This window comes from Crinia signifera, chromosome 3, assembly GCF_055691185.1.
Source record: "Crinia signifera chromosome 3, ASM5569118v1, whole genome shotgun sequence".
NCBI lineage: Eukaryota > Metazoa > Chordata > Amphibia > Anura > Myobatrachidae > Crinia > Crinia signifera.
In genome coordinates, this window is record NC_139219.1 from 259,890,070 (window position 1) to 259,914,699 (window position 24,630).

At 44.5% G+C, this 24,630-nt stretch overlaps 1 protein-coding gene across 1 annotated transcript in view; it reads right to left on the reverse strand.

Moving 5' to 3' along the window:
* LOC146062992 (cilia- and flagella-associated protein 57-like) overlaps nt 1–20,925 on the reverse strand; it is a 54,695-nt gene extending 33,770 nt beyond the window's left edge. The window contains exons 1-8 of the mRNA XM_083174998.1: nt 20,769–20,925; nt 19,270–19,586; nt 18,739–19,025; nt 7,675–7,834; nt 6,852–7,004; nt 3,498–3,637; nt 2,438–2,603; nt 732–845 (exon numbers count right to left, since the gene is read on the reverse strand). Of these exons, the coding sequence (XP_083031124.1) occupies nt 732–845; nt 2,438–2,603; nt 3,498–3,637; nt 6,852–7,004; nt 7,675–7,834; nt 18,739–19,025; nt 19,270–19,586; nt 20,769–20,925 (1,494 nt within the window). The remainder of the gene's footprint in view (nt 1–731; nt 846–2,437; nt 2,604–3,497; nt 3,638–6,851; nt 7,005–7,674; nt 7,835–18,738; nt 19,026–19,269; nt 19,587–20,768) is intronic.
* Between the last annotated feature and the right edge of the window lie 3,705 nt (nt 20,926–24,630).

Sequence of the window (24,630 nt, forward strand, 5' to 3'; positions counted from 1 at the left end):
CAAAAATTCACATTATGATACATGGAATGGTCCAAAATTAACATTATGCAGTGCAATAGGAGCCAAAATTCACATTATGCCACATGGAGTGGGCCACAATGCAGGGACGGTGTCGACGCGGAGAGACAGAGTGCTAGGGAGGGATAGAGAGACACCAGACGGGATGTACTAAGACGAAAATGCAGTAAAACCCACGTTTTACCACGTTTTCAAATGTACTAATCCCCGGCCGCTGCGTCACCGCAGGGCAGGGTATCGCCACATTTGGGTGGACGTAGGGAGCTAGGGAGGGATAGAGAGACATAGGTCGCTAGGGCAGGATAGAGACACAGGGTGCTAGGAAGAGAAAGAGACATAGGGCTCTAGGTAGGGCAGAGAGATGTGGCGGCGGCCCGAGACACTAGATAACAGAGGGGCCCGGGGGGGGGGGCCGGGGGGAACATGGCACCCTGCTCCCCCCGGCCCAGCCCGCCACTGGTCATAGGCTGGGTTTGAAAAATAACAGGTAGGAGCTAATTGGCTGGTTATATCTGGCCCATACTGTAAATATTACAGAGATAATAAGTTTATTGTATATATATTTGTTATCAGGCTCCATTTAGTACTTTATGTTGTGTATATAATAAGGAGAAGCAACGTAGGTAAACAAATGTTGACTGGTAATGAAGACAGCTCAAGATTCATATAAATGAATGACAAGATAACTATTTATAGAATTGCTTGGTGTATACCTTTCCGCTGTGGCCTTTAAGGTTTGTTACATTCTCGAAGGTTATTGCAGAGTATATCTGGATCACATTTCCATTTACAGCAGCAAAGAGGTGCCCTCCATGGCTAAACACGCACTGCAATGATGATACGGAGATTGTGAGACACAGGTTGGGAATATTGGTTCTAGCAGAGAAGAAACATCTGAGAGATACAGGATATCTGTATGAGTCATACACACAACACTGACACTTATTTATCAAGGACATTGGAACATTTTTTCTGAATAGCTTTAACATAGAGGGCATGAGTCAGATGTGGTTGGAGGAGCAATCACTGCTGCTTACATGAAAACAGAAGTGATAGCACTAATATGGGAATGAAACAGGTGTGCATTACTGATCCAGGCTGGGTCCTAGGGCACAGCATCAGATCAACACCATTGCCTGCTGTGTGACCCATGACGGCTGAGCAAGAGGCCCATAGGCAAACGCATGGGGGTTTCTGGTTGCACAGAATTTTGGGGGGCATGGCCTAGTAGAAGGGGCGTGGTCTATATACGCGGCTCTCCCGCAAGGCCACGCCCCTTTCCCCGTCACTATGGGGACATGCCCAGCAGCTCCGTGAGCTGCCATCTATGTCCCCAGCCCCCCTGGCTGCAGGTATAGACGCTGTGTGCATGCACACAGCATCTATCAGGGTGACAGGGCCCCAACTGCCCCCCCCCCTGCGTGCGGGACACTGCCGGGCGTGGGAGGGACGCAGGAATGTCCCAAAAAAAGGGAGGTTCCCGCGATAAGCGGGACAGGTGAGAGGTATGTTATTTAAATGTTTGAAACAGCCACTATAAATAATCTGTACTGTTAAATATTAACACTGTATTCCATACTGTATCAAGTGTATAAAAAGTCAAATTTTCAGGGCTGTTACCACTCCCCCAGACTCCCGTACATACTTCAATGTGCTGCAGAGTGGAAGACTTTGGATTTGGAAACCCCCCCCCCCCCTCTAAAAAACCTGCGTTTGCCACTGAGGCCAGGAAACCTCTACCCTTGGATGGAGATCCTGGCCTCGTCCCTTCCAAATATTGGCGGCACGCTTCCATTTTTAGAAATGGGGGCCATCACCGCCAATCAGTTCTGCCCTCAAATGGAAACTGTCCACAAATCCCAACATGGGAGTTGAGGTATAAATTACAACTGTTTAGTTGGTTGACACTTAGCAGGTTACAAAATGGGGTGCATTCAATGCCGCGGCGAGCGGCCAGCGAGGGGGTTAAACAGCGAGGACTGCAGAAAACCAGCGATCCTCGCTGTTTAACCCCCGCGCCGGCCGCTCGCTCTATTCAATGTTCTGGGGAAATCCTCACCGTCACAGGATGGCGAGAATTCCCCAAAACAGCGAGACCCGCGGCTACTGCAGGAAACTCGCTGTATTTAGCCGCGAGTCTCACTGGTTCAGGAGCCACATACTCCGATTTCCCCTCGCTCAAAAAATGGAGCGAGGGGAAATTGGCGTATGAGGGGGCTATGTTGAATACTGTCAGGGTGAGTAGTGACAGCGAGCAGGAAGCTCTGCTCGCTGTCACCACTAGCCCACAGCATTGAATACCTGCCAATGTCTTCCTGATGTATTTACAAGTGTTAGTAAACAACAGAGAGTAATGAGATCAAAGGGTAATATTCAGCCTTAACCTTATCTCAACAACAACTTTATCTAAGTATATTACCTCCCGACAGCCACGGACAATAAATTCTTTGATTGGATGGATGTCATTGACCAGCAGGTTCATAAAACACAGCTTGTCAGCAAATCCCACTAGTATATACAATCCAGATGGGTGCAGAGAGATGCTGTATGCTTCCTCCTGAAACTCCTTGTACAGCTCCAGAGTCCTGTTAGTCAATAGGACACAATGGTTACAGGACCAAAGCCCCTTTTCTAAAAAAAAACTATTTGTATTGGATCCATTAAAGCTGTTCTCCGGGGATTATATCAGCGATACAATGTATAAATGAAAAACTGTGATAAGTCATTAATTTAATTACCAGCAATACTTAGATCATAATATGCAGAACAAGCACTGTATGTAGTACATCAGGGACAATAATGTGCACCTATTGCCTAGACACAATGAGGCAGATTTGCTGTAGGAGAACCAATATTCACTACATACAGCTGATAAATAGAAACCAGTCCTATTACCAGAGCACTTTGGGGGTGAAAAGAGTTGGATCATGGGAAGATGATTTCAATCTGGGCATGAGCTAGCCCCATACTGTGTATGCTCTGCAATGGTTTTCCGCACAGAGGCGCACATTAAAATGTGCAAAGGGAGTTAGATTTGGGTGGGGTTTTTACTTCAAACTGCTAGTTATATTTCAGTGTAAAAATAAAGCAGCCAGTATATTTCCTGCACAGAAACAAAATAACTCACTCAAATGTAACTCTCTCTGCACATTTTACACCTGCCCCCCCCCCCCCCCCTCCAGTACACATGGTTTTGTCCATTAGAGAATTTGCTTTCGCAAGTGAACCAGAATCGTGCACAATGTGTGTACAGTATGTGTGTTGGGATTCTGGGTAACAAGACCCCCCCCCCTCCCCCCTCCAAGTGTGCCCCTGAATGGCATGTATCATTGAAGTGCAGCTTATTTGAACCCAGTCTACTTTCATGGTGATATCAGTGATATTGCAGCATGAAGAATAATGAGATAGAGAGAGTATATGTGGGGAGGAATTCATAGAGGATAGAGGAGGAGAGTGGGGATGAAAGGTCACACAAGTACCTGCTCTCAAAATTCCAGATGCGCACAGAGCGGTCAGTTGAGCAGGTAGCAATGATGGGTTTGCGGAAACAGACGCTCAGGCCTGTGACAGCCGATGAGTGCCATGACTCAGCCAAGAACTCAAAATTGGCATCATTGCCCTATAAAGGGAATGAGTAGCAAATGATTAGACTAACATATGCCAGAAATAGAGCATCACAGGACTGTGACATATAAACACAAATACCTTCCAAACTCCTGTGTGCACCATTCACTGAATTAATAAGGCAAATACAGAATGCACATTTCATTTCCTATATAATTGTTAATGTTCACCTCTGAAACATGGGAGTGCTAATAGAAGCATGTTACCATCATTCAAGATATATAATACATTTACTTTTTTTTTTAAATAAATATTGTACTGTGTTTTGAGATTGTTTATCAAAATAAATGATATTGGAATAAATGAAGGGGTCTATTTATTACTAATAGCAACAGTGCCACTATTATTATCAGTCTGTACCACAACAGACTTTTACTTTAAAATATTCCCACTATTTACTAAGTGTAACTGGAAGGGACAGTGGTTGTGATAATTGCCCCCTGAGGACTAAGGGGCTCACTTTTACCCAGACCAGCAATGATTTATCCCCTGGGGCCCCCACAGACCATTGTGAGCAATGGTAGAGAGTAGGGTGTCCCTCACTGCCAAAGGGACCTGCTCCTTACCTTAGGGCATCAGGGATGACATTTTCTGTGCCAGCGTCCTGCCACCTATCAGCACTATTGATCCCAGCGATATATTCTGGCTCTAGTTAATAGACCACTGTATTGTTTCCCATTATCTACTGTCTGTGATTTAAATGCAGCTCACACCTACAAAAGCACACAGGGCAGGGGCCCCTGTCGCAGAGTAGAGACTACTGTGTTCCTGCCCCCACCAAGGTAACATAGGGGCAGATGTATTAAGCCTGGAGAAGAGATAAACTGGAGATAAAGTGGAGATAACTTGGAAGAGTTAACGCACCAGCCAATCAGCTGTGTTTGAAATATGACAGTTGGGATCTGATTGGCTGGTGCGTTATCTCCTTCCAATTTATCTCCAGTTTATCTCTTCACCAGGCTTAATACATCTGCCCCATTGTAACATAGTAGGTAAGTTTGAACAAATATGTTTGTCCATCAAGTTCAACCTGTGTTAACTAGAATTATTGGAGTAAGTCCTAGAAGTGATATGCTCCCCCAGGATTATACATTTTCATTCCATCATTGGCAAAACTAATGTCGCTTATCGGATATGGCCTCATTTAACCTTGCTAGACCATATCGTGCTGATTATAGACCTGTATGTTATCATTCATAAAGTACTTGTCCAACCTTATCTTATATGTATCTGCCATCATCACCTCCACAGGAAGTGAGTTCCACCCCTTTACTGCCCTCACTGTAAACAACCCTTTCTTCTGAGGGTACGGGACCTCCTCTCCTCCATTCTAAGCAGATGCCCTCTTTTCTTGGTCATGGACCTTAAGGTAAAGCAGGTGCTTGATAGGTCCTTATGTTGACACTTAATATATTTATGCATGTTAAGTATGTCTCCTCTTTAATGTATTTTTTAAGTATGAAGAAGTAAAGAAGAAAGCCCTCTCTTTTTTTTTTTAAGTGTAAACATTCCTATCTTGGATAATCTGTCTTTGTAACACATGTTCTCCATCCTTTTAATTAGTTTAGATGCCCTTCGCTGAACCTTTTCAAAGTCAATAATGTATTTTATTGTAGTGTGCATCCCCCCAAAATTGTACTCCAAACTCAAGATGAGACCTAACTAGTGCCTTAAAGAATGGCACAATTACAGTGTCGTCGCTTGATTCTATACCCCTTTTTATACAGGCTAGTATCCTCTGTTGTGTGGCATATTGTGCACTAGGGTTGTAGTGGAGGAAGGGGCCCAAATTATATTTTTTGCACCTGGGCCAGCAACTCACAAGTTCCACTACTGGTAGGTATAACCGACAAAACATACAGGGGAAATTAGTAACATTTGAAAATATATGAAACCATATGACAGGCATCGGCTGTAGGGACCCTAGGGGAGTGGGGACCCCCCAATAAAGAGTCCCCCCCCCCCCTCCAGGATTAACCCTGCCTGGGCTGAAGCCCGGGGCTGTCCCCGGTGCCCCCGGATGGTGGGTACTGGTGTGATTCCATTTGGGTAAAAAATAGAATTAACTATTGTGTTCTGCTGTGGAACTATGGGCCTTATTCTGATTGACTCAGACAGGTTCGGATTGCGTATTCCTGCTGACTGCGCTGCGTAGCCTACGCATTGTGCATGTGCATCGGCGGCGGTCCGCACTCGGTCGGATCGCTACACAGAAAAAATTCCACCGAACACTGTCGGACAACATGGGCGTGATGTCAGTTTAAAAGTGGGCAAAACTGGGCGTAAATCGGGGCGTCAACATGGGTGTGCTCGACAAGTGGTAGGCGTGCACTTGGACCACTCACCGAGTGGTAGGCCGCGACCCAACACTCCCAAATTTTTCAGTGCAAACAAGTAGCTTTCATGTCTTGGAGGGCAGTAGTTCATCTGCACCAGGTTCGTTCGGACAATCAGTAGGCACCGCACCAAAATTACTCTCAGCTAAACACAATACTAACCCAGTCCTCTGGTCAATTTACGTTAATTACCCCATTCCTCTGCTTAAATTTCATACATTAACCCATTCAGTCATTACAGTAAGCAAAATTGTGGGTCACATAAACGCAGGTATAGTTTTGAAACTGCCACATTCTAACTAATGCAGTGTAATGTTGTAAGGGTTAATGTAAAGTGCAATTTGGGTGTACAAGCATGTAATTGAAAGTAATAGAGACCATAGAGTTTGGCTAATTGTTTAATGGGTTTGAAGCATGAGTTCCGTGCGGATTCGTGCTGTGCGTTGAAAATCTCCAACAGAGGGCGTTTGGTTGGCTGTCCGGCCACTTGGACGCTGAAAGACCGTGCGAACTTGGTGAGTTCCGTCCGCAGACGGTAGTGTTGATGCAGAACCACGCCACTCCCTCTTATGTGGTAATCCGTCCGAACAGATGTGGTGGCCTTACAGGTGTGTCTTCGCTCACCGTGTTGGTGTGCGGTGCGTTCGGTCCGATATGTGTGAACGCACATCCGAACAAGTGAACCAGAATAAGGCCCTATGAGTGCTAGCAAGCCTCCCCCGCGAATCAGGAGTCGAGTTTCAGTAATATTCAAAGCACACCCATTTTTGGTTATCTACCCTTATTACACTCCATTTACCAACTTGAGTCATTCATTATTCATAATGGCCTCCTTGGACTTACTGTATTAGTACATTATACAGGTGAATTTACCTTAGTGATCTCGGCTGAGGACAATGTAATGCTGTAGAGCTGGCTCTTGTTTGTACTAATGAGAACCATCTCCTCTGAGGGACTCAGACAAACACAGAGAACCTCCTGCTGCTCGGATACTCTGGGGCCATTAATATGCTCATTTTGTGGGATCTGTCAAAGAAACAGCATAAATAATATACAGATATTGGTGTGTTACACATCCATTCATATAAATCACATCAACTCACAGTAGGGCAAATTTGGCTCCATCCCTGATGGTGTGTGTGTGTGTGTGTGAGTGTGTGTGTGTGTGTGTGGGGGGGGGGGGGGGGTCTGCGTAAGTGCATGCATGATAATATGCACATTTTTCATTCACCAGTGCGCTCGCTGCCTGAGTGACAAGCAGGGGCCGTTTGCTGGGGTCCGTCCAGCTTTTCATGGGCGAGCCCACAAAAACATTGGGTGCGCCCATAGAAATGCTGAGGGAACCGCAGCAAACGCCGGCGTGGACGTGCCCGCCCAGAAATAATTAGAAAGCGTCCATCTAAAAAGTAAGGTCACACTGACTTTACACAATGAACAGAGGAAAAATTATCCAATGTTGGGTAACCATCAAATGATTCCTCCTCTGTGCGGGGCCGCATGCGAGCAGATGTTTAAGCATAGCCATCTGCTTGTAGCGTACCGAGGGGATCCAGTCGGCGGTGGGGGCGTGCGTTCTGCAGGATGGTCGGGCATGTTTACCTGCTCTCTAGGCAGCAAATATACACAGCCTAGCAAGCAGGCCTGAATTACCCACAGTATCTTCCATATGGTTCGCAGTGCCCAATTTCATATTTACCCTAATATTGTGGCCTCTCGTGTAGAGTTGTTCATCTTCGACTTTCTCAAAAATGCAGACTGTGCCGGGGCCGCCGGTGCACAAGAATCCTTTGGAATAGGCTGCGATAGCGTGAATGCGCACAGGAGGCGGCTCAGTGCAGGTTACAGCAGAGAGAGTGCTGTAGAAAGACCGGGATAATTGCTCAGAAATGATAGTAGAGACAGATTTATATGTACAGTTTGTTTCCAGTCTTTCTACGACTTATCTGTAAAGCTGGATGGTATATAATTATGGTAGCAATCTTTATAATTGTGCATTGCTCAGCTGGAAAAGTCATTCAATCCATAAAGAAAATTTAGATTACACACATAGGGCCTGATTCCTAGTAGGACACAGCAACAATATGGATGCAATGGGACGATGTTTTTATTACTGGGCATGTGTCTGAGTCAAATGGCGCATGCGTCCTGATCAGTGTTCCCTCTAAGATGTGCGCACGTGCGCGCGCACACAACTCGGCACAGACATTTTAACAGAGCGCACAAAGCAGCAGTGGTCCCTTGTTGCAGTTGTGGACTCAATTAATGTGTGTTTCACCCATTAACTACATAGTGTGTTGTGTTTTGAATGTTTAAATGTTTAATATAATTTTGAAGTAAAGTTAACACAAATGCTGAACGTCATTTTCCAGTTATATATAAGTGACGCACAAAAATTTAAATTTCCTTCCAAAGTTGCACAGCCTTTTTTGCCGCACACAGCCTTCGTAAAAAATTAGAGGGAACATTGGTCCTGATTCTCTGCGCTCAGAGACACAGTACAGATTTGGATGCAGGGCACCGGCATGTGTTTTAACCCCTTCCTGACAGAGCCAGTTTTTGCGTTCCTGACAGAGCCCTTTTTTTCAAATCTGACATGTCTCACTTAAGTGGGGATAACTTTTTTTTGCTTTTACTTATCCCAGTGATTTTGAGATTGTTTTTTCGTGACACATTGTACTTCAAATTACTGGTAAATTTGGGTCGATACAGTCTGTGTTTTTTTGTGAAAAATACCAAAATATCGTGAAAAAATGGAAAATTTAGCGATTTGCAAAATGTTAAATTTTCTGCTTGTGAGACAAATAATCTTACCACTCAAAATAGTGAATAACTAACATAGACCATATGTCTACTTTATGTTGACATCATTATTTCAACTTCCTTTTAATTTTTTGGGACACTAGGAGGCTTACAATATGAATAGCAAATTCTCAAATTTTCAAGAAAATTTCAAACACTGATTTTTTTAGGGACCAGTTCAGTTCTGATGTGACTTTGAGGGACTTGTATGTGAGACACCCCCATAAATGATGCCATTTCAAAAACTGCACCCCTCACAGTATTCAAAACAGCATTTTGGAAGTTTGTTAACCCTTTAGGTGTTTCACAGGAATTAAAACAAAGTGTAGGTGAAATTTCAAAATTTCTTTTTTTTTGCAGATTTGCAATTTTAATACATTTTTCTAAGGAACACAGTACATTTTACTAGAGAAATGTGACTGAAAATTGATTCCCCCAATTCTTTTGTTTTCATAAATATCCTATATGTGGCCCTAGTGTGCACGGTGACCAAACCACAGGCTTCATAATAGAAGGAGCACCTACTTGATTTTGGAGCCTCCTTTTTATGAGATTATTTTTTAGGCACCATGTAGGTTTCTAGGCACCATAAGATGCTAAAAGTTAGGAACCCCCCCACAAGTGACCCCATTTTGCAAACTACACCCCTCAGGGAATTCATCTAGGGGTATAGTGTACATTTCAAACCCCCAGGGGTTTCACCAATTGTGGTACAACTGGGCAGTGAAAATGAAAAATTATTTTTTTTACACAAAAATACAGTTCTGGCTCCAAATTTGTCATTTTCAGAAGGTATGAAGGAGACAAAGCACCCCAAAATCTGTGCCCCAATTTCTCCCGAGTACGGCAATGCCTCACATGTGACCAAAAAATACCAGTTGGGTGCATGGCAGGACTCAGAAGGGAAGGAGTGATTTTTGGATTTTGCAGCTCAGATTCTGGTGGAATTTTGGTGGGTGCTATGTCGCATTAGCAAGACCCCCAAAGCACCAATACAGTGGAACCCCCCCACAAGTCACCCCATTTTGAAAACTACACCCCTCAGGGAATTCATCTAGGGGTATAGTGTACATTTCAAACCCCCAGGGGTTTCACCAATTTTGATACAAGTGGGCAGTGAAAATGAAAAATTACATTTTTTTACACAAAAATGCAGTTCTGGCTCAAAATTTTTCATTTTCAGAAGGTATGAAGGAGAAAAAGCACCCCAAAATCTGTGCCCCAATTTCTCCCGAGTACGGCAATGCCTCACATGTGACCAAAAAATACCAGTTGGGTGCATGGCAGGACTCAGAAGGGAAGGAGTGATTTTTGGATTTTGCAGCACAGATTCTGGTGGAATGAATGGTGGGTGCTATGTTGCACCAATACAGTGGAACCCCCCCACAAGTCACCCCATTTTGCAAAGTACACCCCTCAGGGAATTCATCTAGGGGTATAGTGTACATTTCAAACCCCCAGGGGTTTCACCAATTTTGATACAAGTGGGCAGTGAAAATGAAAAATTACATTTTTTTACACAAAAATGCAGTTCTGGCTCAAAATTTTTCATTTTCAGAAGGTATGAAGGAGAAAAAGCACCCCAAAATATGTGCCCCAATTTCTCCCGAGTACGGAAATGCCTCACATGTGACCAAAAAATACCAGTTGGGTGCATGGCAGGACTCAGAACGGAAGGAGTGATTTTTGGATTTTGCGGCTCAGATTCTGGTGGAATTTTGGTGGGTGCTATGTCGCATTAGCAAGACCCCCCAAGCACCAATACAGTGGAACCCCCCCACAAGTCACCCCATTTTGAAAACTACACCCCTCAGGGAATTCATCTAGGGGTATAGTGTACATTTCAAACCCCCAGGGGTTTCACCAATTTTGATACAAGTGGGCAGTGAAAATGAAAAATTACATTTTTTACACAAAAATGCAGTTCTGGCTCGAAATTTTTCATTTTCAGAAGGTATGAAGGAGAAAAAGCACCCCAAAATCTGTGCCCCAATTTCTCCCGAGTACGGCAATGCCTCACATGTGACCAAAAAATACCAGTTGGGTGCATGGCAGGACTCAGAACGGAAGGAGTGATTTTTGGATTTTGCAGCTCAGATTCTGGTGGAATTTTGGTGGGTGCTATGTCGCATTAGCAAGACCCCCCAAGCACCAATACAGTGGAACCCCCCCACAAGTCACCCCATTTTGAAAACTACACCCCTCAGGGAATTCATCTAGGGGTATAGTGTACATTTCAAACCCCCAGGGGTTTCACCAATTTTGATACAAGTGGGCAGTGAAAATGAAAAATTACATTTTTTTACACAAAAATGCAGTTCTGGCTCAAAATTTTTCATTTTCAGAAGGTATGAAGGAGAAAAAGCACCCCAAAATCTGTGCCCCAATTTCTCCCGAGTACGGAAATGCCTCACATGTGACCAAAAAATACCAGTTGGGTGCATGGAAGGACTCAGAACGGAAGGAGTGATTTTTGGATTTTGCAGCACAGATTTTGGTGGAATGAATGGTGGGTGCTATGTTGCACCAATACAGTGGAACCCCCCCACAAGTCACCCCATTTTGCAAAGTACACCCCTCAGGGAATTCATCTAGGGGTATAGTGTACATTTCAAACCCCCAGGGGTTTCACCAATTTTGATACAAGTGGGCAGTGAAAATGAAAAATTACATTTTTTTACACAAAAATGCAGTTCTGGCTCAAAATTTTTCATTTTCAGAAGGTATGAAGGAGACAAAGCACCCCAAAATCTGTGCCCCAATTTCTCCCGAGTACGGCAATGCCTCACATGTGACCAAAAAATACCATTTGGGTGCATGGCAGGACTCAGAAGGGAAGGAGTGATTTTTGGATTTTGCAGCTCAGATTCTGGTGGAATGTTGGTGGGTGCTATGTGGCATTATCAAGACCCCCCAAGCACCAATACAGTGGAACCCCCCCACAAGTCACCCCATTTTGCAAACTACACCCCTCAGGGAATTCATCTAGGGGTATAGTGTACATTTCAAACCCCCAGGGGTTTCACCAATTTTGATACAAGTGGGCAGTGAACATGAAAAATTACATTTTTTACACAAAAATGCAGTTCTGGCTCAAAATTTTTCATTTTCAGAAGGTATGAAGGAGAAAAAGCACCCCAAAATCTGTGCCCCAATTTCTCCCGAGTACGGCAATGCCTCACATGTGACCAAAAAATACCAGTTGGGTGCATGGCAGGACTCAAAAGGGAAGGAGTGATTTTTGGATTTTGCAGCTCAGATTCTGGTGGAATTTTGGTGGGTGCTATGTCGCATTAGCAAGACCCCCCAAGCACCAATACAGTGGAACCCCCCCACAAGTGACCCCATTTTGCAAACTACACCCCTCAGGGAATTCATCTAGGGGTATAGTGTACATTTCAAACCCCCAGGGGTTTCACCAATTTTGATACAAGTGGGCAGTGAACATGAAAAATTACATTTTTTACACAAAAATGCAGTTCTGGCTCAAAATTTTTCATTTTCAGAAGGTATGAAGGAGAAAAAGCACCCCAAAATCTGTGCCCCAATTTCTCCCGAGTACGGCAATGCCTCACATGTGACCAAAAAATACCAGTTGGGTGCATGGCAGGACTCAGAAGGGAAGGAGTGATTTTTGGATTTTGCAGCACAGATTCTGGTGGAATGAATGGTGGGTGCTATGTTGCACCAATACAGTGGAACCCCCCCACAAGTCACCCCATTTTGCAAACTACACCCCTCAGGGAATTCATCTAGGGGTATAGTGTACATTTCAAACCCCCAGGGGTTTCACCAATTTTGATACAAGTGGGCAGTGAAAATGAAAAATTACATTTTTTTACACAAAAATGCAGTTCTGGCTCAAAATTTTTCATTTTCAGAAGGAATGAAGGAGACAAAGCACCCCAAAATCTGTGCCCCAATTTCTCCCGAGTACGGCAATGCCTCATGTGTGACCAAAAAGTGGCAGGACTCAGAAGGGAAGGAGTGATATTTGGATTTTGCAGCACAAATTCTGGTGGAATGATGGTGGGTGCTATGTCGCATTAGCAAGACCCCCAAAGCACCAATACAGTGGAACCCCCCCACAAGTGACCCCATTTTGCAAACTACACCCCTCAGGGAATTCATCTAGGGGTATAGTGTACATTTCAAACCCCCAGGGGTTTCACCAATTTTGATAAAACTGGGCAGTGAACATGAAAAATTACATTTTTTTACACAAAAATGCAGTTCTGGCTCAAAATTTTTCATTTTCACAAGGAATGAAGGAGACAAAGCACCCCAAAATCTGTGCCCCAATTTCTCCCGAGTACGGCAATGCCTCACATGTGACCAAAAAATACCAGTTGGGTGCATGGCAGGACTCAGAAGGGAAGGAGTGATTTTTGGATTTTGCGGCTCAGATTCTGGTGGAATGAATGGTGGGTGCTATGTTGCACCAATACAGTGGAACCCCCCCACAAGTCACCCCATTTTGCAAACTACACCCCTCAGGGAATTCATCTAGGGGTATAGTGTACATTTCAAACCCCCAGGGGTTTCACCAATTTTGATAAAACTGGGCAGTGAACATGAAAAATTACATTTTTTTACACAAAAATGCAGTTCTGGCTCAAAATTTTTCATTTTCACAAGGAATGAAGGAGACAAAGCACCCCAAAATCTGTGCCCCAATTTCTCCCGAGTACGGCAATGCCTCACATGTGACCAAAAAATACCAGTTGGGTGCATGGCAGGACTCAGAAGGGAAGGAGTGATTTTTGGATTTTGCGGCTCAGATTCTGGTGGAATGAATGGTGGGTGCTATGTGGCATTAGCAAGACCCCCGAAGCACGGTGAAATTATGAACCTAATATTCCATAGATGTGTGGTATATTTTAAAACACTCCTTTATACATAGGCCGGGTTTGTCGGGGCAAGTGTCACACTGGAAAATAGTTTGCTTTCTTATTCCCTTTTTATAGCAAACTTTGCACCTTTTTTGTGTCCTGCCCTTTTTTCCAGTGGAGGGGATTTCATCAGGAAAATGCTGCCCTGGTACAATACGGGGGCCAGTACTAGAAGTACTGGGGCCCTCTGCCTGCTGGTTCCCAAATATTAGGCCCTTTATGACTTCCTCTTGAAAGTGCATAAATGTCCCCCTCTGGCCGGTAGAACGGAATAGCACGTAAGCGTTATACAGTGCCATCTGGATGATATACACGGCCACCTTCTTGTACCAGATTTTTGTTTTCCGCAGGGCACTGTACGGCTTCAGTACCTGATCTGAAAGATCCACTCCGCCCATGTACCTATTGTAATCCAGGATACAATTAGGTTTGGAGGTGTGGGTACTGGTACCTCGTACAGGGACGGAGGTGGTACTGTCTCCGTGAATTGTTGTCAGTATAAGGACATCCCTCTTGTCCTTATATTTGACCAACAACATATTTTCGTTGCATATTCCCCTGCTTTCACCCCTTCTCATTACTTGGGCAATGTGCGTTTTTGGGAGGCCTCTTTGGTTCTTGCGCACAGTACCGCAAGCTGCTGTACCTCTTGAACCAAGGGCCTTAAACAGGGGGATGCTAGTGTAAAAGTTATCCACATAGAGGTGATAACCTTTATCCAGGAAGGGGTGCACTAAATCCCAGACAATTTTCCCACTAACACCTACGAGGGAGGGGGGGCATTCTGGCGGTTGAATTCTTGAATCCTTCCCTTCATAAACCCTAAACCTGTGGGTGTACCCTGAGGTGCTTTCACACAGTTTATACATTTTTATGCCATACCTTGCCCTCTTACTGGGAAGGTACTGGCGGAATTTAACCCTTCCTTTAAAATGTATAAGGGACTCGTCGATACAAATAAATTTTTCAGGGATGTACACCTCTTCAAATTTGGCACTGAAATGATCAATGACCGGCCTGACTTTGAATAGCCGGTCAAAGGTGGGATCATCTCTGGGTGGGCACTGTGCATTATCGGTGTAATGTATAAATTTAAGAATTGTCTCAAATCGAGTCCGGGGCATGGCCATACGGTAAAATGGAGTACTGTACAGAACATCTGTACTCCAATATTGCCTAATTTCTGGCTTTTTTACTATGCCCATATGAAACACCAGACCCCAAAACGTCATCATCTCTACTGCATCTACAGGGGTCCACCTAGCAAATGATGACGTGGGGTTTTGAGCAATAAACTGCTGGGCATATAAATTAGTTTGGTCCACCATTAAATTTATAAAATCATCAGAGAAAAATAATTTGAAAAAGTCAATTTCTCTGAGACCTGTGGAATCAAATTGGATTCCTGGCATGGCCAAAAACTCAGGAACCTGGGGCTCAAAATTGTCTGGTGGTGGGGTCCATACTAGATCAATTATTGGGGGGGGAATCTCAGCTGATCTACGGGGGCGTCTTTGAGGGGGTCCCTCATCACCAGAGGAGGAAGAGGAGCTTAAGACGAATCCTTCAAATTCCCCGCTTGCATCACTGCCTGTGTCAGAGTCAGAGGCAAGCATGGCATATGCCTCCTCCACTGAATACATTCTCCTGGATGACTGGGAGGACATTTGGGAGGACATTTGGGAGGACATTTGGGAGGACATTTGGGATGCCATTTTTATTTTTGTGTTACTGGTAGTGAAATGTTTCAACACGTGTATAGTGTAGGGGGGGGTACAAACTTTATTTCAATCCGGGGGGTATGTAGTGTGTATGTGGTGCAGAAAAAAAAAAATACTTTATACCAATAAAAAAAAAAAAAATGAAGGGGTTAAAAATAAAAAATTGAAGGGGTTAAAAAAAAAAAAAAAAGGTCCTGCGCCAAAATTCGAGCACAGATGTTGGTCAGTAACGTCTGTCACTGAACAGCGCTCAAAGGCAACAGGAATCTGATCAAAAAAAAAAAAAAAATTGATCAACCCTGTGCCGAAAAAGCTGATCAGTGATGTACGTCACTGATCGGCGCACAGTGGCCACAGGACACCCACAAAATCAGTGTGTGTAAAAAAAAAATTAAAAAAAGACCCCACAGCACTCACAAAAAAAAAAAAGGTGATCAGTGATGCGACACTGATTACCAGTGAGGGACAGCAGGTGCACAACCTTTGGTGCAACTGACAGTGCAACTGGCAGCAACTGACAGGTATATATATAAAAAAAAAACCTCTGCGCCCCCAAAAAGTTGCTGATCAGCACAGATATACTGATCAGCACAAAAGGGGGGGTAGCAGACACAAAATATACACTCTCTATCACTCTCTGTCACTATCTCTCTCTATCTCTCTATCTCTCACTATCTATCACTATCTATCACTCTATGACACTGCAGCAGCAGCACTGACAGTTATATATATAAAATAAAACCCCTGCACCCCCAAAAAGGGGGGGTAGCAGACACAAATCTCTCTATCTCTCTACCTCTCACTATCACTATCTATCACTATCTATCACTGTATGACACTGCAGCAGCAGCACTGACAGTTATATATATATAGAAAACCCCTGCACCCCCAAAAAGGGGGGGTAGCAGACACAAAATATAGCTCTCTCTGTCACTATCTCTCTATCTCTCTCTATCTCTCTCTCTATCTCTCTATCTCTCTATCACACTGCAGCAGCAGCAGGAAGTCTCAGGAAGTCAGATCCAGGAAGCGTCCAGCACGCTACAAGCAGTGATAAGGTGATCAGGTAAGGTATTTGCAAGGATCAGGTAAGTATTAGCAAGGATCAGGTCGGTATTCACGGCAGGCAGGCACGGTGACCGTTCTGCACGCTATTCCAGACCGGAATGGCGTCTGCAGCGCAGTCACCGTCAGTTTAAATGTCGCGCCTTGGCTGTGATTGGTCCGTGGGTCCCACGGACCAATCACAGCCTTGGGGGCAGGTGGGGTGAGGGTGGGGTGAGGTGTCATCGTCACCGATGACCCCCTCATGCCCCCTGACGCCCGGCGGTGATTGACACCTGTGTTACCGAGCGTCCGATTCGCTGGTAACACAGGAAAACGCTGTGAATGGCTGTTCACACTGAACAGCCATTTACAGCGATCGCCGACGGGGGGGCGACATCGCAGCCCCCCCTGGGCATGCAGGGACATGTCTGCTGTCAGGGACAGCAGACATCGTCACTCTGTCACTGCGTCTCGAGACGCAGTGACAGTTTAAACTCATGACGTACATTTATGCCATGTGTCGGGAAGTACCTCCCGGCCATGACGTAAATGTACGTCAAATGTCGGGAAGGGGTTAATGGTTGCAGTATCTGTGATGCACACCTTACACCCACTTTTCAATACTTACCCTCTGGAGCCCTGCGGTGGGCATTTTCCCAGGATTTCGGGAATGCACAGTAGGAAAAAATTTTAGGAAAATTTTGTGGATTCCATTTTCCCAGAGACCAGTACTATGGGTGAGCGGTATGGTCTCCTAGTGACCCTAGTGCACAGAGGCTATTACACTGCTGGCTAGAGATGAGGGGGTCTGGATAAAGACTGCAAGTGTCTCCTCCCCTTTTGAAATGCACCCGACGCGGGGTTTGAGAATTGAATTTTGTGCCCCTGGGAGGTAATGGCATGTACACATGCTTCAATCCAGGCAGCCATAGATACCGATTCGATATCAACGGCTGCGGGACCGGGATCTAGCAGGAGGGAGGAACCGCATGCAGGGGGAGGGCCCGGGGGATGCTGCTTAGAGCAGAATTAGGGAAAAAAAACCAGTTTGTATCCCAATTGCACACTGAATGAGAAATATACATATAATAATCAGATAATACAGAGATCTTGGTTGCATATATCTGCAGATATAGGGCTAAGCCCCCAGGCCGTACGTCAAGGCATCTCTGTCACTGGGGGGCCCCAGTGACAGAGATGCCTTGACGTACGGCCTGGGGGCTTAGCCCTATATCTGCAGATATATGCAACCAAGATCTCTGTATTATCTGATTATTATATGTATATTTCTCATTCAGTGTGCAATTGGGATACAAACTGTTTTTTTTTCCTAACCAGATTTACCCCTTCCTGTTGGCACCTGAATGATATTACCTCTGATTGAGCAGCTTGCCAATAAAAGTGTTGTGCAGTTTAGAGCAGAATTACACTGCGCTCGATATTCCAGATCGAGGCAGAAATAGACTTACCTGCCAAATCTATTTCTGCTTTAGATCATGGGTACCAGCAGAGCCGCGTATCAGGATCGAATCTGCATCAAAGGCAGTTAACACTGTTCGATTTCGATTCGATTTTGCATCTAGAAGCAAATTCGAAGCGCGTGTATGGCCCATAACAGAGATCTGGCACGCTAATGTTGCATCTCATGGGAGTGCTGTAGGTACAGTATGTCACTGAAAACGGCTACATACAGAGGCCCAACCTCTCACATAGGAGTTCACTCATCAGATGGAGAAACTGCTTCTCCTGCAGGGCTTGAAAAAGTTCTGATGGTAAAACCAATGGTTTATCTAAAGCTGTACCACAAAGTAATGCAATACGCTGCAAGTGGGCATCTCAGTCCTTGCACATTCAGATGTATACAGGGGAAGGGATCTGAACTGGTATTATTAAAAAAAAACAGATACAACTGCTGCTAAAGAAGCAGCCACATCTGTGTTGTACTCAGCAATATAGAATCAGGCCCTTCAGTATGTAATTGTATATAATGTATATCTCTCAATCATTGGAGTAACAGTGGCTTTACATATTCAGTATGTAAGGTACTGTAGGTAGGTAAGGTATTTTTGGAAATATTACTGGGAACAACGGTCATCTCCCACAGCTTATCTGTAAAGAACAAATGTCACATCTAACCTGTAAAATCTGGAAATGGAATTCAAAGCTGAACCCTGCTGTTTAGGGCAACTCTGCAGTCCTTCATAATGAGTTACATTTTTGCTAAATCATTTCTACATCAGCTTAAAGGCAACAGCACCTGTCACAAGCTATGGGACATTTCTATCAGGCTCAGCAGTTTACCTTCCATCCTTGGTCACGCTCTGTTTTGCGGCTAGGGTATGATGGATGTCTTCTCCATTGAGGTTATATTCCCACCGCAGATGCCCAGTCTCCCACAGGCAGAGTTTTCCATTGTCGGTCCCACAAATGACTTGGTCTTTAGCCAACCAAGTGTGGCACAGGAAGTTGTGGGCTCCCACTTTCTGGCAGTTCAGTTGCTTCAGATTCCGTTCAATGTAATGAAACAATTTGAATACTCCATTGGCCGTGACACAGATCTGTGTGGTATCATAGGGGTTGAAGCTCACCTAGAATTAAAGAAAAGGTGGCACGAGGAGGTTTGTGCTCATAATTTGTACACAGAGGGGTTAATGATAAAGTGGTTTATAGCCACGAATAGGCAACTGATTTGGTGTAACGGGTCGGCAATAGAACATTTGTATGTGGGATTAGTATTCTGAGTGGAAATAATTGCCCATTCCAGGTAAAATCTTCAGTGACACAAAATTATTGTATTTATTTATAGCTCGTATGTGCCTATGAGAGTATTACCTGATAAATGGAGTTTTTGTGACTGTCTATCCTCACTGTCGCCATCACTTTGAGTTTCTCCCACATCCAGAAGACCATCTGTGACTCGGGAAACCCTGACTGCGCCACAAGGTACTTGGAATCCGGGCTGAAGCAAATGCTTACAAATTCCTGGGCTTGGATGTCAGGAGCACTAAGCACTTTACATTTCGTGAATGACGTGGATGCCAAATCGTAGACCGTGATTGTAGCTTTGTCTGCGCCCTTCTCGGACATGGCAAGGTAACGATGGTTTGGGCTGACTGCTAGGGACTGCATGGCCCGGCTCTGCTCTGATCCTATGAGTCAATATGCAATAGCCCAAAAATAAACAGCTCTAAAAAATACATCTGGTAAAGTATAAATACATAATGCTAAACTAAAAATATTAACCCAAATATTACGTAGTGCCACCCTTGGTTTCCTTTGTTTTAGAGGGACTGCTCAAAATATTAGGCAGAAATTAAGCACTGGGGGCCTGATTCAGACCCAGTTAAGATGGCCGAAAATCGCAGATCGCAATTTTCACACATTTCGCATGCGAATACATGCACACTTCAATTGCAATGAATTCACAATACCAGTTTCAGTTCTGATGGGGGTGGTGAGCGGCATTGCGGGGGGGACACAGCATTTTTTGGGATCACCTAGGAAAAACACCCCCCTTCAGTCCTGGTGGCCTAGACTGCAGCCAAACCAGCCTATTGGTTTAGCAGCAGGCACTGACAATCTCACCCCTATGTAATAAGCTCTTTGTAGTTTGGCTAAACAGGTTTACACTATACTGAGATGGAGTAACTACTTTCTGATGATGGAGGTATATTCGCAGGAGCAGGATTTAAAAATCCTCTTTATTAAGCTTTGACCAGTCCTATAGACACTGGGCCCAATTTAAACCTATTTGCTTGCATGAACGATTATAGGATAACTGCGCATCCGCACAATACACAGTGGACATGCGCAAGCCTTCTGTACAAAGACAGCCAGTGTTCCCTGGCTGTTGGGTGGGAGGGCTGCTGGCGTCTTCAGAGGCCTACTTCTCCCCATGGCCTTCGCAGTGCTGTGTAAGTCTAGAACAGTGGTTCCCAACCCTGGTCCTCAAATACCCCCAACAGTGCACGTTTTCCAGGTCACCCGGCAGGTGCACTCATTATTCAGACACATTTTAAAAGATCCACAGGTGGAGCTAATTATGTCACCTGTGATTCTGTGTGGAGACCTGCAAAACATGCACTGTTGGTGGTACTTGAGGACCAGGGTTGGGAACCACTAGTCTAGAACTATGCATACTTAATAACTCGGTTGGTAAGTATAACGAAGGACAATAGAAGTTTTAAAATAAATAATAAAGCTTTGAAATAACTAACGAGGGTATAATGTGAAGTTTTGTACTGTATTTACTACCGTGGTAGAGTAACTAGATATCCATGTGGTTAATAAATAGTTCTCTCCGTGAAATAATTGGAGCTTAAGGATCTTACCTGGAATGAATTTTTGCCATTTTTGATACAAGTTGTACTTTATACAGTTGTTACCAGCTGGGAAAATGATGGTTTGTTCATCTAAATAACTGATGTTGTTGATAACTGATGTCCTGAGTCCAAATATATAGTGTGGCTGAGCCTCAATCACCGACATATTGTGCTAACAAGTCAGATAACCTGCAAAACAGGACCAGTGATGAGGCCAAAGACAGCTAGCAGCTCTGTGCAAGGAAATACATCATCATATTTATCCCATTCTGTGGGTTTTCTAATAAATATAAGAATTACATTGATTATTATTGATAGTAACATCTGCTTACCTCCGATCCCACCTAAGTATAGCACTTGCGTTGTTGTGTGAACATTTGCCTGTAGAGTAACCACTAACAAACATTACTCATTTTACCTTAAGCAGCGAGATCAAATAACATATTGTAAGTGGAAAAATGATTGGACATAATGACACAAACAAACACAGCAATTCACATCACTCTCTCTAGAACCCACTTTGCATCTGTGGACACAGATCACACACGCAGTAACACTGACAGGAGAAACAAAGCAATGCAAACTTCCACCATTACTATTTAACAGCAGAAGGGCAATACTAGTCATGGTACAGCTCCCAGGACAGTCATACCGTAGCTCGTAGATGTCATTGGCCAAAGCAACTCATACTACAAATAATAAATAATGTGCAGGTCTCCTTCTGTGAGTATGCTTGCAAAGCCCACAAGCCAGTGAACACAGTTATTCATTGACAAATAGCGATGAGGGCAGAACAGAGGCGACAACAATGAGCATTTTACAAAACGTGGACATTTCACCCATATTACATAGGTGTCCCAAGGCCAGCTCCATCTTATCACATGAGGACACTAGACAGTAGCTGGCCAGGGCCCACAGTTCTTGCGGCCTTCAAGAAGGGACAGGGTTGGATGGGAGCATAGGCCTCTCTGCACTTCTTGTGAGGGAATTAAAGAATCCTGCCTGGCTGCACTGATTGTGAGGAGAGGCCAAATTCCCGCGTTGAATAGGGTGAGCGCAGGGGTTAAACAGTGAGGATCGCTTGTTTTCTGCAATTCCCGCCGTTTAACCTCCTCGCCGGCTGCACTGAATACACCCCAGCAGTGCTATTTTTCAGCAGGCTCCAGCAGGAACTGAGGCCCTTATTCTAGTTCACTCTTTCTGACAAAATCCTTCTTAGATGGACAAAACCATGTGAACTGCAGGGGGGCAGATTTAAAATGTGCAGAGAGAATTGGATTTGGGTGAGTTATTTTGTTTCTGTGCAGGGTAAATACTGGCTGCTTTATTTTTACACTGCAACATAGATCTCACTTTGAAGTAAAACCCCACCCAAATCTAATTCTCTCTGCACAAGTAACATCTGCCCCACCTGCAGTGCACATGGTTTTGTCAATCTAAGAAGGATTTTGTCAGAAAGAGTGAACTAGAATAAGGGCCTCAGTTCCTGCTGGAGCCTGCTGAAAAATAGCACTGCACCCCAGTGAATGGCGGCCAGCAAGCTGATTGGTGGATGGCTGGAACTATTTACCAATCAGATTCCTGACAGCCCTTCACTGTCTGGAAGGATGTTATAAATGTCATGGGACCGCAGAAGGGCTATGTTGTGTTTTTTTAGTTATTTATTTTTAAAATTAACCCCCAGGGTCGGTGTCTTGGGACACAGGTTTTCTGACCCTGGCAGCATAAAATCACTATAAGTCTTGTGCATCCTGAAGTTACTTAAGTGGTGGGGTCAGGTCTGGCAACAAAACTCTTAGAGCCTGGTACACGGCTATCTATGGGTCCCCCTACCCACGTTCCACCATCCTTGACGCCTCTCCACGACCCATCCTCTAACCATCCTTTCATCCATGTTTCACCAAACACAGACATTGTAATTGTGCAGATACAGAAAACACCCATCTGGAGACCACACATAATGACCAGTGGTGAGGGAGGTTACCCCAGAAATTCACCATCACCACTGCAGAGCACAGCAGAGGGGCTGCAGGCAATGGATGGCAGCCAGCAGATAGTAGGAATGGTGCAGACAGGCAGTAGGTGCTGTGCAGGTTGGCAGTAGGAGCAGGGAGGGCAATAGTGGCAAGAGGGCAGCAGGAGAGCTGCAGAAAGGTTTCAGGAGCAGTGCAAGCGGTCGGAGCAGAGCAGGCTCCCCCCCCCCCCCCCCCTCCAGTCATACGATCCGGGCTGATGGCGACCCTGGTCTTACCATCACTTTAAAAGGCAGCGATAGGTTACTGAGGACCTGTATTTTCTGTCCCTGACCCCTGAGGCCCCTCTGATCTTTGGGCCCTGTGCAGGTGTCCCCTTTTGACCCCCCCCTGTCACTGGACCTGGGAGGGGTGGATCTGTGAGTGCTTTATAAAATGAGGGCATGTTGATCCTCTTTTGTAGGTATGCCAAGACCAGGGTCTGCACCTGTAAATATACATGTCCTGACCCTGGCGGTGTGAAAACAATGTCCATTTTGTGTGAACTGAGGGTTACTTAGCCAATGTTTCGGCAGATGATCAGATGCTACATCCATGGACACAGCAGCGGACCACAGAAGCTGGGAGGAGGAGCTTATTTGAACACATGCCTATTATACCTATAGGGTATATTCCCAGTAGTAGAGGGAGTTGTTAACTTTATTGACAGAGCTTAATTGTTACTTAGGAATGATGCAGTAGGTACTTCACATATTAGTCTCCTTACGATATTGTGATATTTTACATTGCATTTAATAAAACCCCATAAGACATCCCCTCTCCCTAACTCTTTCCTTTAGTGTAACACACTTGTTCTTTTTACTAAATTCAATATATGGGTCATACACAGAAGACAAAAATGGTTCCAGGGTGTTTATTTTTATCACCTGCTCTATATTTCTAAATACAGTATATCTAAAAAAGATGGTGCGACTGACAAAAGCTAAGGGGATATCTGCTGCACACACCACGGAGACTGTTTTGGGTGCAAGGTGCGTACCCGTCATATGCCAATGACTCCTACTCCACTGAGTAATTAACTAAACTATTCCCTTTACACCTGCTGCCTGCCCGCTACAGTGTCTCACTGGCTATAGCGACATAGTGCTCATTGGTATGTTAAAGTGATCACTCACAATTTATTAGCAACCACACTTGGTGAAAGGTCAGATGTGGAGCTGATTGATTTGTAATACTGTTCACGTGACGTTAGAGCACACAAACGTCACAGGAGGCTTCTCCTCTGGCCATAATTCATCTACATTGTAAAACTCGCTGACAGCTAGTTGCATCATTCCATAAGTCAGCAGCTGTAGTATCTTACCTTTATATTTACTATCAGACTTTACACCTTGTTAGTAGGCCGCAGCCTTCCCCATCGCCCGCTCTCTCTCTCTCCCTCTCCCAACTGCCTCCTCCAACCACTCTCAGCACTGAATCTCCTCATGGCTAATGTGACCCACATCACTCTGCCACAACACCGTGCAGCAGCCCTTAATGCCTCAGTGTAGGTCACATTATATTTCCTGATGATGAGGAAAAACAGACTTACCAATCATACATGACATGACGTTTCCCTAGGTAGACAAATAAATCAAAAGATGCTTAACTTTATAAAGTGAAGCCCAATTTCTATATGGACCATTAAAGGAGGGGGGAAACAATACATCTATGGGGGTATTGATCAAAGCATATCATACAAATCAAACAGTATTATGTGGATGCACCATACAAGTCAACATTATTTATGCCCACATAGTGAGTGTTGATGGCTACTAAGGAAAATAGTATTGCTAAATAGGGCCCTATACATCAGTTTCTTATTGCGGCCAGGGCCAGGTCACTTTCCAGTAGCATAA